At 27.0% G+C, this 16,624-nt stretch overlaps 7 protein-coding genes across 7 annotated transcripts; 3 read left to right on the forward strand and 4 right to left on the reverse strand. All coding sequences in view use genetic code 12, as the record gives it.

Annotated features, from left to right (window-relative positions):
• Positions 1–117: 117 nt before the first annotated feature.
• CRZ1 (DNA-binding transcription factor) lies at positions 118–2,268 on the reverse strand (the record flags this gene model as incomplete). The annotated part of the gene is made up of 1 exon (XM_051758815.1): positions 118–2,268. One exon carries the CDS (start codon positions 2,266–2,268, stop codon positions 118–120), a length of 2,151 nt encoding a protein of 716 aa, XP_051613385.1.
• Positions 2,269–4,612: 2,344 nt separating this feature from the next.
• Positions 4,613–5,812, reverse strand: TRM12 (Trm12p; the record flags this gene model as incomplete). The annotated part of the gene is made up of 1 exon (XM_051758816.1): positions 4,613–5,812. One exon carries the CDS (start codon positions 5,810–5,812, stop codon positions 4,613–4,615), a length of 1,200 nt encoding a protein of 399 aa, XP_051613386.1.
• A 1,286-nt stretch (positions 5,813–7,098) lies between these two features.
• On the forward strand, positions 7,099–8,496 carry KGF55_003966 (uncharacterized protein; the record flags this gene model as incomplete). Its single annotated transcript, XM_051758817.1, has 1 exon — positions 7,099–8,496. The coding sequence occupies one exon, from the start codon at positions 7,099–7,101 to the stop codon at positions 8,494–8,496; it is 1,398 nt and encodes a 465-aa protein (XP_051613387.1).
• A 574-nt stretch (positions 8,497–9,070) lies between these two features.
• On the forward strand, positions 9,071–11,176 carry UBP1 (ubiquitin-specific protease; the record flags this gene model as incomplete). Its single annotated transcript, XM_051758819.1, has 1 exon — positions 9,071–11,176. One exon carries the CDS (start codon positions 9,071–9,073, stop codon positions 11,174–11,176), a length of 2,106 nt encoding a protein of 701 aa, XP_051613388.1.
• Positions 11,177–11,382: 206 nt separating this feature from the next.
• On the forward strand, positions 11,383–12,477 carry KGF55_003968 (25S rRNA (uracil2634-N3)-methyltransferase; the record flags this gene model as incomplete). Its single annotated transcript, XM_051758820.1, has 1 exon — positions 11,383–12,477. One exon carries the CDS (start codon positions 11,383–11,385, stop codon positions 12,475–12,477), a length of 1,095 nt encoding a protein of 364 aa, XP_051613389.1.
• Positions 12,478–12,524: 47 nt separating this feature from the next.
• KGF55_003969 (glucose-induced degradation complex subunit) lies at positions 12,525–14,297 on the reverse strand (the record flags this gene model as incomplete). The annotated part of the gene is made up of 1 exon (XM_051758821.1): positions 12,525–14,297. One exon carries the CDS (start codon positions 14,295–14,297, stop codon positions 12,525–12,527), a length of 1,773 nt encoding a protein of 590 aa, XP_051613390.1.
• Positions 14,298–14,625: 328 nt separating this feature from the next.
• On the reverse strand, positions 14,626–16,395 carry KGF55_003970 (uncharacterized protein; the record flags this gene model as incomplete). Its single annotated transcript, XM_051758822.1, has 1 exon — positions 14,626–16,395. The coding sequence occupies one exon, from the start codon at positions 16,393–16,395 to the stop codon at positions 14,626–14,628; it is 1,770 nt and encodes a 589-aa protein (XP_051613391.1).
• Positions 16,396–16,624: the final 229 nt, after the last annotated feature.

The raw sequence follows: 16,624 nt of genomic DNA on the forward strand, positions 1-16,624 counted from the left end.
TTAAATTTCACTTCTTCAAAGAAATTACGAGATCTATTTGAGACAACTTTACAATTTACAATCTACATCAAAATTCATTATACATTTCTAATCAATAAAATCATTTATTCATTAACATCATTCGGGTGGTGATATAGCAACCTGAGGTATAGAAGTCAGATCAGGACTTAAAAATCCATTGTTACTTCCACCATTACTTGTTCCACCACCACCACCATTTCTTTTTTCCTCTTCTTCTTCTTCAATTAACAACCTAATACATTCTTTACCAGCTTCAGTTTGAAAATGTCTTCTTAAAGCATCAGCTCTTGCAAATTTTCTACCACATCCATAACTTTCTCCATTTTTTAAAAAACCTTTACATTGAAATTTTTTTTCACCACTATGTAAATCTTCATGTCTTTTTCTATCATGTTGTCTTGCAAATGCTTTACCACATTGACTACAAATGAAAGGTCTTTCATCAGTATGAGTTCTTAAATGAGATTTTAAATTATATGGTCTAGTAAATCTTTTATCACATAAATGACATGCATATACACTTGGATGTTTTTGAGTTCTTTTAGATGATTGGTTTGGTGATGCTAATTCTAACATTTTTTCTCTTGATGAAATTTGTGATGTTGAGTCTTGGGTTTCAGTTCCTTCTTCTTCTTCGTCTTCATCTTCGTAATCATCATTACCACTAACACTTCCAGCAGTACTTCTAGACCTAGATGATCTGGATCTAGGTCTTGGTGATAAACTATCAGTTGATTTCAAGTTCTTACCTCTACTTTTTCTTCTACCTCTTCTTGCAGATTGATAATCTAAATTTAATAAATCTTTTTCGTCTTCATTTGCTGAATTTGGCGAAGACGGTAGAAGTTGATTGTTGTTGTTATTTTTTGATTCATTTTGTTGGTTACTATTTTGTCTAGAAAGATTGTTGACTGAAGAATTAGCAGATGAATTGCTAAATAATGAAGGAGTTCTTGCTGCAATTTCTTCTGGTGCTTGTTGTATTGAGATCACAATTCCTGATGAATCACGCTTTATGAATCCTTGACTTGTTTGCTCATTGTTATAGGTCGATAAGTTATTTTCAGTTAATTGATCATTACCATTGGAATTAAGATTCACTTTGTTATTGTTGACGTTTTGATTATCTGATTGAGCAGGTGGAGTAACTGTTATATCAAAATCAAATCCTAACTGTGGATTAGTGAATGTATATTGGTTTCTTTCCACTTTCAGATTGATTGCTTCTTGTTTTTGATGATGTTGTTGGAATTGTTGTTGTTGCTGATGTTGTTGTATTTGTTGATTGTTTATCTGTTCTTGTTGAAAATTTTGAGTTTGATCAAATAATGAGAATTGAGGTGTTACATCAAAAGATAAACTTTGTTGAAATTCATCATAAGGTGCAATTGATTGTTGTCCCATCTGTCGTATTTGTGGTTGTTGTTGCTGATATCCGGAATCGGTTATTGATGCTAAATTTGAAGAACTAACTGATTCACCTAATCCAATTTCAGTGGTTTGTAAATAATTTTGATCATTTTCAAAATAATCATTATTGTTATTATTTAATAAATTTGTTGAAGAATGACCACCATGTATTGATCCAGCATCTGAGAAAGCCGTGGGTATTTCGGGTGGGTATAAATTATTATTACTGAATTGAGATGCAGCATCAAGAAAAGGTGAAGCTGGTTGTGATGAATTATCTGAATATAAAGATTGAGATGAACCATGACCAGGTCTTAAAAAGTCATTACCTTGATTTACTTGTAAAAAATTATTTTGTTTAATATTATCAATATTATTATTATTGTACTGTGAATTCATATCATTTGTTGGAAAATTTTGATTCATTTGTGAGTTTTCTGAGGGTTGATTATTTATGTATATTCTTTCATTATTATTGATTTCATTATAATTATTATTTGTAAAATTATCATTATAATTTGCATTATCAATTTGAGATTTGAAAAAATTCATTTGATCATTGTAAGTTGAATTATTATTCTCATAATTTTTCAAGTTTTCAGTACTCATATCATTTGTATCAGCATTATCATAAAATGTATTAGGAAATTGAATACTATTTGCAGAATCTTTACTATATATTGTGGTATCATAATTCATATAATTTGTATTCATTTGCTGATTTGGAAAAGGATTTAGATTAAAATTTGGAGGTGGTGATATATTTAAAACATTATAAATTTCATCATCTTCTTGTTTGTTGTTAGGATCATTTGACATAGTTGAAACTAATCCCATAAAATGAGTTGTTAATTGGTTTTACTGTTACTTTCTTTTTTGTGAAAATATGAGTATCAATGGGTATAATCTGTGATAATTTTCGAGGTGAAACAAATAACTAGTTGTCTGAAACCCTTGATAGGTGTTGTATAAGTATAATAATGAGTACTTGGTATATGTATGATTATAAATGAATTATGTGTATGTGTTTATCTCAATTATATGATTATATGTATGAAATTATGTGTATCTACTGTATGTATTATGAAAATATTAAGAATTTTTTCCCCTTACACAAAATTTTGTTTGTCCTGAAATTGAATGTTAGGACAATCAATTATTTATTTATGACACAATCACTTGTTAATAGGAATACTCAATTGAATAATTAAGTATTTACGATGTTTAAGTTTTGATTCAATTTTCAAGTAAATAGAAATCAATTGAAAACCTAGTCACAATCATCTAGAGAAATTGAGGGCAGATGTGTATAATTATATAATTTTAAAATATTGGTTCAAAGTAATGTTGAAAAATGAATGAAATAAATTAAGCCGATCTTGTGTAATAAACATCTACATAATCAAATCTTACTACTAAAATAGAACTCCATATTTCGATTAACCATATTTGATCAAAACATGTATCATGAATTAAATGAATAAAGAAAGTTCGAAAGTTAATGACAATTAGAAACGGCATTAGCAAACTTTATATAAAAATAAGAGAAGAATTAGATGCATCTTAGGAAATTAAAATAGAACGTTCATTTACTGTAATTTGAAACTTTAATTTTTATGGAATATTATTTAGCACACAATAACAGTGTAGAACTAGGCGCAGTATCAAATTTAATCAACCAATTCAATCATTAATTTTGCAACAGTAGAATGAAAGATTCAGGTTATAAATTGTTTTAGTCGAATTTCTCAAAACCTTTACTCACTATCCTTTACTTAAATCTACCAATCATAAGGAACCAATCAAGGTCAAACTTTAATATAATTTCTTGTTTGATTAAGGGGGTTTTTACAAATTTATCTGAAACATTTTTTCTTACCCTTTTTTTTTTACATAAGATTATTAATCAAGAACTGAGTTCTATGTATGTTAAGTGTAGAAGAAATGTAAAGCATGTTAAATCCAATCATTACTTAATGGAATACTTACTTAATGGACAATACAATTGATTGTTCTATTCGAATTTTTCTTTTTTCAATTGTAGTTTTTCGAGTCGTATTATTCATGAGTATGGCCACATACAATTAAGTCAAAGGATTGATTTTTATGTAAGCTATCCTTGTATTGAAATGACGAATGGAAACACAGTCGGTTATTCCCGTGTTATAACAATCGATTCATTATCTCGAAACAAGTCATTCATCATGTACAACCTTTGGTTACAAAAATGAAAAATAAAACGTTAGAATTCCAAAAGTCTATTCGTATTTATATTCGAACAATAGACGGTAGCGGTTAAGAATCATTCATTTTTTGATTCAGCCTCGATCGTAAGATAAGGGGACAAACAAAAAAAGTCGAATAGTGACTAGTTTGAGTATCTTACGGTTTTATAAGTACAGGACGGTTCTAAAATCATTAAGTTTTAAGAAGACAATCGAGAGTAGTAAAAATACGAGATAAGAAGCCTACTTTACTACTAAATGTTGAATATCCTTAGCCGCATTTTGAAATTGATCTATTGAAATCTTTCTGTACGAGAAAACAAATTAATTGAAATTGATATGATCCTATCAAAAGATGAACCAAATACCTTTTTGATGTTAATTTATTATTAGCTATCCATTCAGAGAATGATCTTTTCACACCCATTATATGAAGATATTGTCAGATATGCAAGCTAACAATAAATTAACATCAAAAAACATGCTCCACCTTAATCAATTCTTTGTTTGCACTCAAAAATTTTATACAAAACGACGACAAAATATGAATAAGGTAATAACATATTCGCAACTTAGGAGCTGGCTTAATGCATTAAAATTAACAACATAAGATCACTTTAATTAATTAACCAATAATTTAACGTTGTGGTTTTTATCTTTGATATCTACTATAGATATTAAAAGTTTCCTCAACAACAGGGTAAAAAATAAGCATTTATTTTGTAGTTCTATAATTTTGTATATTTAAATGACTTAATAAATTGCTTTCAAGGAAAAAAAAAAATACCAAATGCTCAAAGTAGTATAAATTGATATGTGATACATCGATTTGCTCGTATGGTCCATGTCTTAGTTCCATTTTAAGTTTTATTTCGAGTAACTACAATCCAGTGGTACGGATCAGTCATGTACGCAACAGTAGATTCTTATCTACCGGCAATGTGCAGCATTTTCAGTTATAATTCAACATCAAAAACTACATGCCAAACATCTGGAGCAAAAGTTTTGATTTTTTCAGTAGCAATAACAGAACCATTAAATTCCAGCTCAATTTCTAATTTCATTTTTTCAAAATCATTTACATGAACATTTTCATGTACATGAATTATAGTTTTGAAATCTTGTTCTCTAATTGCTTTTTCAGAGATTAAATTTTTTGCAATTGACCAACTTGGTTTAGAAGTTGGTAAAAGACCTAAATTTATATGACATAATTTTAATGAATTATTTGGTAAATTTCTTAATCTCCAAGGTATTTTTTCATTACTTTCTAAGAACAAAATAGCATCATAATCATTAATGTTATGTTCCAAGTGGAATTCTTCATTCTCCTTTACAATCTTATATTTATATCCTTGTTTCTCCAAACTTCGTCTAAACCCTTCAATTGACCATGGATTTAATTCCCAACATAATAATTTCCCACCATTTTTTAAATAACTTAATGAAAAATATCCAATTCCACAATAAAAATCAATAATTACAGTACCTTGCAACTTTTTAAATTCGTCTAAAATTCTTTTTTTCTCCTTGATATTACCTCTTGAAAACATTGTATATTTAGGAGCCCAAGTTTGATAAATTCCATTTTGAATTACATGACACCAAAATGCGTTTTGAAAATCTTGATTAGTTGGTGAATGATCATCTGATAATAAAGTAGGACCAAAATCTCCATATATTGGTAAAATATTTAAAGGTTTTCTCATTATATTATTTGTTTCTAATATTGGTTTGTTTATTGCTATATGAGTTAGATCATTTGTTCCAAAAACTTCTTGTTGGTTCTCTAGTAGCAATTCACAGAGTGACTTCGGATTATCATTACTTTCTAGTATATTTGAATCATTAAACAATAGCATAGGTGGGTAAATTGACCATCTTTTAGGTGGTTTTATATTTGTTTTGTTGTCATTGTTGTAAGCATCCACGATTGAATCTATAGTTTGTTTTTTCGATGAGTTTCCTTCATCTTCATTATAGTAATCATATTGAAAGTTAGATAATTCAATCGGTAGAACCTTTAGGGTAGTATATATGTGGTATTGATTGTTGTCGTTCTCTATTTTTTTGGTTTTATTAAGCCATTTGTTATCTTCTAGTAGTGTCTTGGTTGGTTTTATATCTTTTGAATCTTGAAGTTTTAACCTGATCATATCTTTAGTTGGTTGTAAAATATTTGATGAATTTTTTTTTTCAATAAATTAAGCGGCTGAACCACTTTCGGTTTTATCAAAATACGAAATGAAACCTAGTTAAGCAGTTCATCAACTAAGATGAAGGACGAAATAAATACTATCAGATGTAATAGCTACAAGTTCAGATTGGTGCTTCTTCATATGTGTTGTGGGTTTTTCATTATCGAAACATTTCCACGTTTTTGTTAGTATATTCCAAGGTGGTTGTCAAATCAAAATATCTAACCTTGATTGAATCCAGGCATTGCTCAGAAAGAGCCATTACAGCTTAATCGACCAAAATTATGTGCATGTTGTTACGTTTTGTTAAACCAGTAAAGATAAGGATATACTTTTCGAAGCTCAAAGTTTACATTTTTTGGTTGCAAAACTTTCTAGGTTTGATTGTTAAACAAACTAGGCTAAAAGAAAATGAAAAATAGTGGTTGAGTAGGTAACAAGCGTATTTACGTTTGAAACTTCATAAAATTGGAATAGACTCGGAAAGTGATGGTACTGTTTTATAAAGTGGAACTTCAATTTGAGTTCGTATTTCCTGAAACACGTCAACTCGATTATTATCATTTTGAAAGGGTGAATGAACACCGACTGTTCCATTCGGATTTCTTTCGAATCGTCAGATATTTTGTCGTTGAAATAGATCAAATGCTCATTTTTAAGACAATCATAAATTGAAACCAGTTCACATGCATTCAAGCACTTTTTTCAGCTTAATTTTCGAATGTTTGAATACTTCCACATTACTTTCTTGATAGCTTGTTTCTGTATCTTGATTCCCGAAGTGACCACTAGAACACTGAGTACCCTTTGACATAAATAACAGGAATCAATAGAAAAACAACGACACAAAATACAAATTGGAGTTTTTTTATTATTTTTTTTTTTTTTCAACAAACTTTCAACGAACTTTTATTTTTCTTTTCATATTGATTCAAATTTCAACACATTATACATTATATACTATCAGTCATATAGATACAAAGTACTTTCATTAGACAATTGAAGAGAAGGGATATCAAAAATATACTTGTCGTCCATTATACTTCCAAAATAATTGCAACAAACACGTCTATTTCAATTTGATTAGAATCTTACAATTCATATTCTATATAACAAATAAAATATATTCATTAGAAGTATTTGTTAATTTCCCTTAAATTTGCATTTCAATTAGACTACAAAGGGTAGTCATTCAAAAGTTTATAATTCAATACCCGAGAAGTTCTCCTTACAGTTTATATATCATGTCCGAAACAAATAATACGTCCATAGAAAATCAACCAAGTCAGGAAATAAATCAAACTACCGAACAACAACCTACATCCTCAAATGAATCACAAGAAAACGTACAGCCACAACATAATGAAGAGTCACAATCTCAATCACAATCACAACAATCTACTCAACCACAACAACAACAACCAGAAACTCCGGCATCTGCTATTGATGGTGGTCGTGAAACCTCAAATAAAATATTATATGTTGGAAATTTACCAAAATCCGCGTCAGAAGATCAAATAAGTGATTTATTTTCAGTTTCAAAACCAATTAAATCAATTAAATTATTAAATGATAAAAATAATTTAGGTTTTAATTATGCTTTTATTGAATTTGATGATAATCAAGATGCTGATATGGCTTTAAATACATTAAATGGTAAATTAGTAAATAATAGTGAAATTAGAGTGAATTGGGCATATCAATCAGCAACAATTACAAATAGTACATCATTAGAAGAACCAATTTATAATATATTTGTTGGAGATTTAAGTTCAGAAGTAAATGATGAATCTTTAAGAAAAGCATTTAGTAAATTTGGTTCATTAAAACAAGCTCATGTAATGTGGGATATGCAAACTTCAAGATCAAGAGGTTATGGATTTGTATCATTTAATAGAAAAGAAGATGCTGAATTAGCTTTACAAACTATGAATGGTGAATGGTTAGGAGGTAGAGCAATAAGATGTAATTGGGCTTCACATAAACAAAATAATACTAATAATAATAATAATTTGTATAATTCTCATAATAATGGAGGAGTTGGATATTTACAAAATAATTATAATAATGGTTATAGAAATCATAATAATTTTAATAACAATCGTCATCAATTTAGAAATAATAATAAAATTTATCAAAACAATCAATATGCACAAAACGGTCAATCATCATCTATACAGAATAATGGACTTAATGGGTTGACGTTGAATGATTTAGGATCAAATGGAAATCTTTCACAACAATCACAATCACCTATAAATGGTAATGGAATAAATTCAAATCAACAGCACAATAATAACAATAATAATAATAATAACAACAATAACAACAATATAACCTTAATGTCACCACAATCATATGATATAGTTTTAAGACAAACACCATCATGGCAAACTACAGTATATTTAGGTAATATTGCACATTTTACTCAACAACAAGAAATGATTCCATTATTACAAAATTTTGGTTATATAGTTGATTTTAAATTTCATCCTGAAAGAGGTTGTGCATTTGTTAAATATGATTCTCATGAAAGAGCTGCTTTAGCAATTATACAATTAGCTGGATTTAATCTTAATGGTAGACCTTTAAAATGTGGTTGGGGTAAAGATAGACCACCTCAATATCAAAATAGAAGTTAGGATATAAAAAGTATATACTGATATATATTAATATATTAGTGAAGTTAAGAATTGAAGTAGATTTGCGTGCTCTTTGTCTCTTGTAGATCAGTGAATAGTTGTTCTAGATCTAGTTAATATCGATTAATATCGAAAATTTCAAATTTGAAATATTTTTTTTTTCCACATACAAATCTGCAATATCATCATCATCACCAATTTTTTTTCAAATATAAACCTAATTGACTTATACTAAATCCTATTTCATCAGTTTGAATGACTATCGAGACAAGTTCATATTGCTCTCAATTCATCAATTAAACTAATCAATTCAAAATACATGTTATTTAATATATTTAATAGGAAAACAATTTTATTTATAATATTTAATTTTACAATCATTAATACATTTCTCAAATTGTCCTTATTTAAATCAAATAATAAATTTATATCTACTTTATCAACTTCATTATTAATTATCATATCATTATATTACTTATCAACTACATCCATTTGCAATTATTATATAAACAAGCTAACAAATTCTTTAAATTTAGACTTTTCATTTAATTTACCACATATTTTTCATAAAATTATGAATTCATCAAGATTTGGAAGATCAAATTATAGTAGATTTAGTTCTAAAAAATCAAAAGAGAAAAAATTTGCTTTAAAAAATGGAGGAGAATTAGGTGGGATTAGTAATGATGGAAATACATGTTTTATGAATTCTGTTATACAATCATTAGCTTCTTCAAGAACTTTAATTAAATTTATTGATTCTTATCTTTATTCCGAAATTGAAATTGATACTAATTCAAATAATGGTGAAAAAATTTTAATGAAATCAAATCAACCTAAACCTGAATTGATTTTTACAAATACTTTTAAAAATCTTTTAGATAATGTTAATGGTAAATATGGATCAAGAGGTAAAGAATTTAGTACAAAACAATTATTAAATAAAATGCCTAATGGTCCTAAACAAAATTTTTTTAGTGGTTATAGTCAAGAAGATGCACAAGAATTTTATCAATTAATTATGAATATTTTGGAAAAAGAATTTAAAAAAATGAGTATAAGTAGATTACCAACTCCTGAACCAGAAGATGAAAATTCAAACAAACCAAAAGAAAATAAATTTATTGATTCTAGAAATTTAAAAGATGTTATTTCTGGATGTAATAGATTGGGGAAATTAGGTCCAGTTTATATTCCAGCAGCACAAGTTGATCCAAATATGGAAGATGCAGAATATAAAGTAATGCCTTTAGAATTGATTACTCCAGTTGATGGTATCACTACCGAACGTATAGGATGTTTAACATGTGGAGAAGTTGGAGGAATAAGATATGCAGTCAATAGTGGATTAAGTTTAAATTTACCACAAAATCAATCATATTATTCAAATAGTTATGATATTACTCAATTATTAAATGAATGGATAACTCCAGAAATTATAGAAGATGTAAATTGTAATAGATGTGGATTACTACAAACTCATGAATTATTATCAACTAAATTACAATCATTATCAAAAGATGATAATTTCAAACTTATAGAACAAATAGAAGATAGAATAAATGCAATTGAAATAGAATTAAAAAAACCACAAATTACAGATGAAATATTTGAAAAGTTAACAACAAAAAATCAAATTAAAAAATCTAAAAAATCTAAACAAATTTTTTTAGATAGACCACCTCCTTTATTATGTATGCATATAAATAGATCTCAATTTGATCCAAAAACTTATATGATTTTAAAAAATCCAAGTAATGTTACTTTCCCTGCGGTGTTGGATTTAAATCCTTATATTGTTGAGCCAAATGATATTAATATGGATGCTAGACTACCGTTTAGAAAACAAGATGAAATAAGATTAAGACAACAACAACAACAGCAGCAGCAGCAGCAACAACAACAACAACAACAAGATACTGAGTTCAATGAAGATGTTGAAGAGGATAACGAAGTTGAAAATGCTGAGTCCTTGTCATCATCAAAGACAGAATCTTTTGATGAAAAAGCAGAAGTATTATCTACTCCAGCAACTACTATAGATTCATCAGTAACAACAACTAATCCATCTTTATTATATAATTTAAAAGCTGTTATAATTCATTATGGTACACATAATTATGGTCATTATATATGTTATAGAAAATTAAGAGGTACTTGGTGGAGAATAAGTGATGAATCAGTATATGTAGTTAGTGAAGAAGAAGTATTAGGTGGTCAAGGTACATTTATGTTATTTTATGAATATGATGATGGTTTTAAGGAAATTTTACAAGATGTAACCGATGATGAAGAAGAAGAGGAAGAACAAGAACAAGAACAAGAAGAAGAAGAAGAAGAAACAACAACGGAACCACAAAATCAAATTCAAGCTGAAAGCGATAGTGATGATGAAGATGAAATTGAAGATGAAATTGAAGATGAAATTGAAGATGAAATTGAAACTCAAGATAAAAAATTACAAACAGAATCAAATGAATCAACAAATTTAATTAATGCTTCAGATGATAGTGATAATATACCTTTAAATGGAAGCGTGGAACATTTTGAAAATATAAGAAGTTTAACATCAGTTACTCCATCTATAAAAGATGTTGAGATGGAAGATGAAGATAATGAAATCATAAATGAAAGTGATGATACAAATTTCAATATTGCTGAAGCTCAAGTTCATTTATAGATTAGGAAAAATTAATTGGGTGATATTAGAAAAATAAAAAATTTAGTTCTTTATTTATTACGTAGTTTTTAGAATCTATTTATTATAAAATATTTATTTGTAGACTAAACTCATTCTAAATGTTTCATGTTTCAAATTCTAAATTTTTGTGTATCGTTTTAGCGAAGATCATCATCACCAAAACTACGTAAACCTCACAAAAGTCAATGGCAAGAAAATTAAAAGGTAAGAATGTTTCATCAAAAGGTTTAAAAGGTGCATTAGCACGTCATAAGTTTCAAGATAAGATTAATGAAAAATTAAAACAAAATGCTGAACTTCAAAAAACAAATCAATTATTAAAATCAAAATCAATAAAGACATCAAAAAAATCAAAACAAAATAATCAGGTAGTGAAAAAGGGATTTATGCCATTAAAACAAAATGATACAGTATTACTAATTGGAGAAGGTGATTTTTCATTTGCTAAATCATTAATACTACAAGAATATATCAAGGTTGAAAATTTAATTGCAACAAGTTATGATTCATATGATGAACTTTTAAAAAAATATCCAAAAACAGCAAAAGAAAATGTTGAATTTTTACAAACAAGAGGAGTTATTGTTAAATTTAATGTTGATGCTACTAATTTAATTGAAACGTTGGATCTCAACCTAAATTCAAAACAGAAAAAATTGAAACAACAAGTTCAATTGTTTCAACAGTTGAGACCCCAAGATGAAGAGAAAGAAAGAAACGAAGACGAAGATGAAAACGAAGAAGATGAAGAAGAAAACGAAGTCAGAACCACATTAAATTCCAACAAATTCAAAGGACTCAATTATATAATGTTTAATTTCCCACATACTGGAAAAGGAATCAAAGATCAAGAAAGAAATATAAGAGATCATCAAAATCTTTTGGTTAAATTTTTCCAAAATTGTAATCAATTATTTGAACTAGTTAATCAAAAAGATACAATCAATAATGATTTTGCAGGGTATGAAAAAGAAGAAGAATCCGAGACAAATTCAAATGGTAAAATAATTCTTACTGTTTTTGAAGGTGAACCATATAATTCATGGGGTATAAAAATTATAGCAAAAGAACAAAATTTTAAAGTTGAACAAAGTGGTAAATTTGATTGGGAAATGTTTCCTGAATATCATCATAAAAGAACTAATAGTTCACAAGATACTACTAAACCTGCAAATGAAAGAGATGCAAGATTATATGTATTTGAAAAAAGAGAAAATTTTGACGATGGAAGTGGGAAAAAGAGTAAAAAGATCAAGGAAAATGAGTCAGATTCGGAATAATTTCAATTCATTTCATTTCATACATTAATAAAAATTTTATTATCATTTTAAGCTGGAAATACTCTAAGACAATTATCAATAAAAAAAATTTCTTTAGTTAAAGGATCTTTAATTTGTCCCTTTCTTAATAATTCATTTCTTTCACTTAAAAATTTATCATTTGGAAATAATAATTTATCAAATGGATAAATATTACCATTTGGTAATTTAAAAGGATTATTAAAAATATTTGTTATTAATTGAGCATAAGGTAAATTTCTACTTAATTGAAATAATTCTGGTGAACATATTGGACAATTATTTACTTTATTTAAATGTTTATAATAATGATTTGGACCTCTAAATTTGAAGTTTGTTAATGATGAAGTAGGTTTTGGATCTAATTGACGTTGATGTGGATGTGTATGTGATGATGAAGGTGCCGATGCAGCTACAGCTGCTGAAGTCATAGTAAAAGCTGTTTGTAACCTTGAAATATCATGAGTATTTCCATTTTCAACGACAAAATGTGGTTGTTGATTTTGTTGTTGTGCTGATTCATCTAAATCATTATGATTAAATTCAATTATTGACATATCATCAAATACAGTATTTTCAGTATTATAATAACAAGATTTTGTTTTTAAACTTGATAAACCAGCAGATAAATAAATAAATAAAGGATAATTCTTGGTGATACCATATAATTTTATAAAATTATTAATGAAACATAATGATAAACTTTCCCATCTTTCATTTGATAATAAATTTTGATAATCTTTATAATGTTGAGATTGAGTCATCATATTATTTGAAAAACTTGATATTGAAATTGATTTTTCATTACCATTACCATTAGTATTTGTCATATCAAAATTAAATTGATTATTCAAATTATTTATTGAATAATTTATATTATCCATTGATTTAAAAACTAATAATCCTCCTAATCCCTTTAATTTTTCAAGGTTATTTAAATGATTTTTTAAATCATCTTTAGGATAATTTTCTTTGTTTCCATAATGTGATAAATTATCTCTTGAAAATTTTATTGCTTCATTTATATCACCTTCTTCAATTAATGTTAAAAATTTACAATAATTTATTTCAAATTCAAGATTTGAATTTAATTTTTTTAATGAATTTTTATTTTCATTAAACCATGATATAATTAATGATAAATCATGTTTATAATTTATTGAAATAAATACATTATTAAATTCTTGAAATAAATCATAATCAATTAATTTTATTATATTTGGGTTTGTTGTACTTAATGAATTTAATAATTTTATCCCAACATTTTCAGTTTGTGATGTGTTAGATTTAATTAAATAATCAATAATTAATAAATTTGTTTGATCTCGATACCATTTTATTAGATTTGGGTTATGCAAATCAAGTATTTTATCATCATTATCATGACTTTGATCAATTTCAGTTCCATTTTTCTCTTCGGAAGGTTCTTTACCATTTAAAGACTTGTCTTTACCATTTTTAGTCTCTATTGGATGATTATTTACACACCATTTGCTTAATTCTTGAATATTATTTAACCTAGCAACTAATCTAGATCGATATTCTTCATCTTTTTTAATTAAAAGTTTTAATTTTTTCATAAAATTTTCAAAATTTTTAATTAATTTTTGAATTAATTCTAATTTCATTGATGATGATAATTTATCATTCTTTTTAATTTTAGTTACTTCATCACTTGTTAATTTTTTTTGTTTTTCAATAAGTTTTTGAATAGATTTAAAATTCTTTTTAATTAGTTCTATTGGGATTCGGAATTGAGTTTGGTGAGTTTGAATATGAAAGTCGATTGTAGGATCACTCATGGTTTAATGTGAGATATAGCAATTACCAATGGTGAGTTCTGCCCTTAGCTATTTCTTGAGGACAAATAAGGGTTGAAAGTTAGTTGGTTGTGTTGTAAAGTTTACTTTAATAATTTACCACAGTAAGTATGATTTAAGATTATGCACAAGAGATTATCCTAATTTTATATCCGTTTAATGTATGCTACCAACTGAGATATAAATATAGTTTTAAACATGGGGTTAACCATCAGAGTATCACTTATCAACACTACTATGAAAGTCAATTATTACTCAAAGTTAACTCTAATTTAAATTAAACGTAAAGAAAAACGAACTAAATAATCACTCAAACAGTTATAGCTTCAACTCCATCAACAACAGTTTCAACATCAACATTAGCTTGTTTCTTTTCATCTTTAATACCACTATTATTACTACTCTTTCCTTCTTTATTTTTCAATATATCATCTAAAGATTTTGAAGCTATAGGATCACTAGTATCATCAGTTGAAATTTTACCTTCTTTTAATCCATAAAATAATTTTTCTAAATAATTACCACCTTCATCAACATCATAAACAAATTCTCCATCAATTTCTAATGGATTATATCTATTTTTTGGTGCATATGGTATAACACCATTTATAAAATCTTTTGCTGTATGTTGAGTATAATAATGGAAATGTAAAGAATCTCCTTTTTCTTTTATTGTTTCAATTTCCCATTGATTTTGTTCAATTTCTGATGGAAGCTGCTTAGCACCTGACCAAACACCAGCTAATGCAGCAGCACTTGCTTCAATTGTATGGAAATTTAATTGAGACACAGTTATTCCAACAGTTCCTAAAGTTGGATCTTTTTGATCAAATGTATTCCAATATAATCCTCCAACTCTTGATAAATTACCAGGATTAATTAATTTTAAATAATCTTTTTCCTTAGTGAAAAATGGGAAATGATAATGATAACCAGTTGAAAAAATAATTTTATCATATTTATTACCTTTTGATTCATCTTTGAAAAAAAATTCACCTGTTTTTGGATCAATATGATCAATTGTAGGTTTTGAAATTATACCATCTGAAGATAATGCTTCATTAATATATTTAAAAACTAAATGTTCACCTCTTTTTGAAACTGTTACTGATTTAGCTACTGGAACAATATATTGTACAACATTAGCAGTTGAAATTGAATTTCCAACAACTAATACATCTTTACCTTTAAAATCTTCAACATTTCTAAATGATTTAACATGTAAAATTGAATTTGGGAAATGTTCATTAAATTCAGCTAATCCTTCAATATGAGGATAATAAGGAACAGTATAATGACCATTAGCAACAACTACAGCATCAAATTCTTCTTTATACCATTCATTTTTATTTTGACCATTTGGTTTATGTCTAATTGTTAATTCCCATTTACCAGTTTTTTCATTTTTTTCAACATTTTCAACAGCAGAATTTAATCTTATATAATCTAATAAATTTGTATCTTTTATAAAATTTGTAAATCTCTTGGTTAATTCATTATGAGTTAAAAATGGATAAATAGTTCTTTGTTGAGAATAATATTCTTTTTCATCTGGTAAATAAGAATAACGAGTAAATTTTTGAGGAATATTAGTAAATAAAAATGGGAAAACTCCAGATCTTTTCCATTCTAATTCGTTGATTAATTCAATCTCTTTTGAATTTGAGTCATCTTTGGTGTCTATCGGATGATCTTTATCAGTATTTGATAAATCTTTTGGTGATTTTCTATTTGGTCTTATAACTTCTGGATTACTATAATCTTCAGAATTTAAAATATCTTGTGGTGGAACATTTAAATCAGCTTTTTCAGTAGCAGGAGCCCAAATTCCACCTGCATGATCTTTTGTTTCAAAAGCAACAATTTTTTTGAATGCTGGATCTGAAGGTAATTTGTTTTCTTTGTAAGTGTTTTTAGCATTAGTTAAAGTTGATGAACCATCTTTTGAAGTATGTAAAAATTCATAAAGTGAAGCTAAACCAGCTGGACCTGCACCAATGATTGCAATTGATTCAATCTTTGGGATTTTAGGAGATTCGGTTGTTGATGAACCGGGATTAGTTGTACTTGTTGCAGACATTTTTGAGTTAAAAAATTAATTGATTCTATTTTACAGATCAAGAATTTTTCAATTCCAACTAAGGAAATATAAATATCTTTATACTCCTCTTGACTGGATATATAAAAAAACTATGGATCCATATTATACTTATTTTTCATTGTTTATTGTTAATTTTAAAATGATTTAATATAAAACTAATTTATTAATTTTATATACTTAGGGAGTAATTTTGTGTTATTGTTCTATA

Source organism: Candida pseudojiufengensis (genome assembly GCF_024610245.1).
Source record: "Candida pseudojiufengensis strain CBS 10847 chromosome Unknown scaffold18, whole genome shotgun sequence".
Lineage (NCBI taxonomy): Eukaryota > Fungi > Ascomycota > Pichiomycetes > Serinales > Debaryomycetaceae > Lodderomyces > Lodderomyces pseudojiufengensis.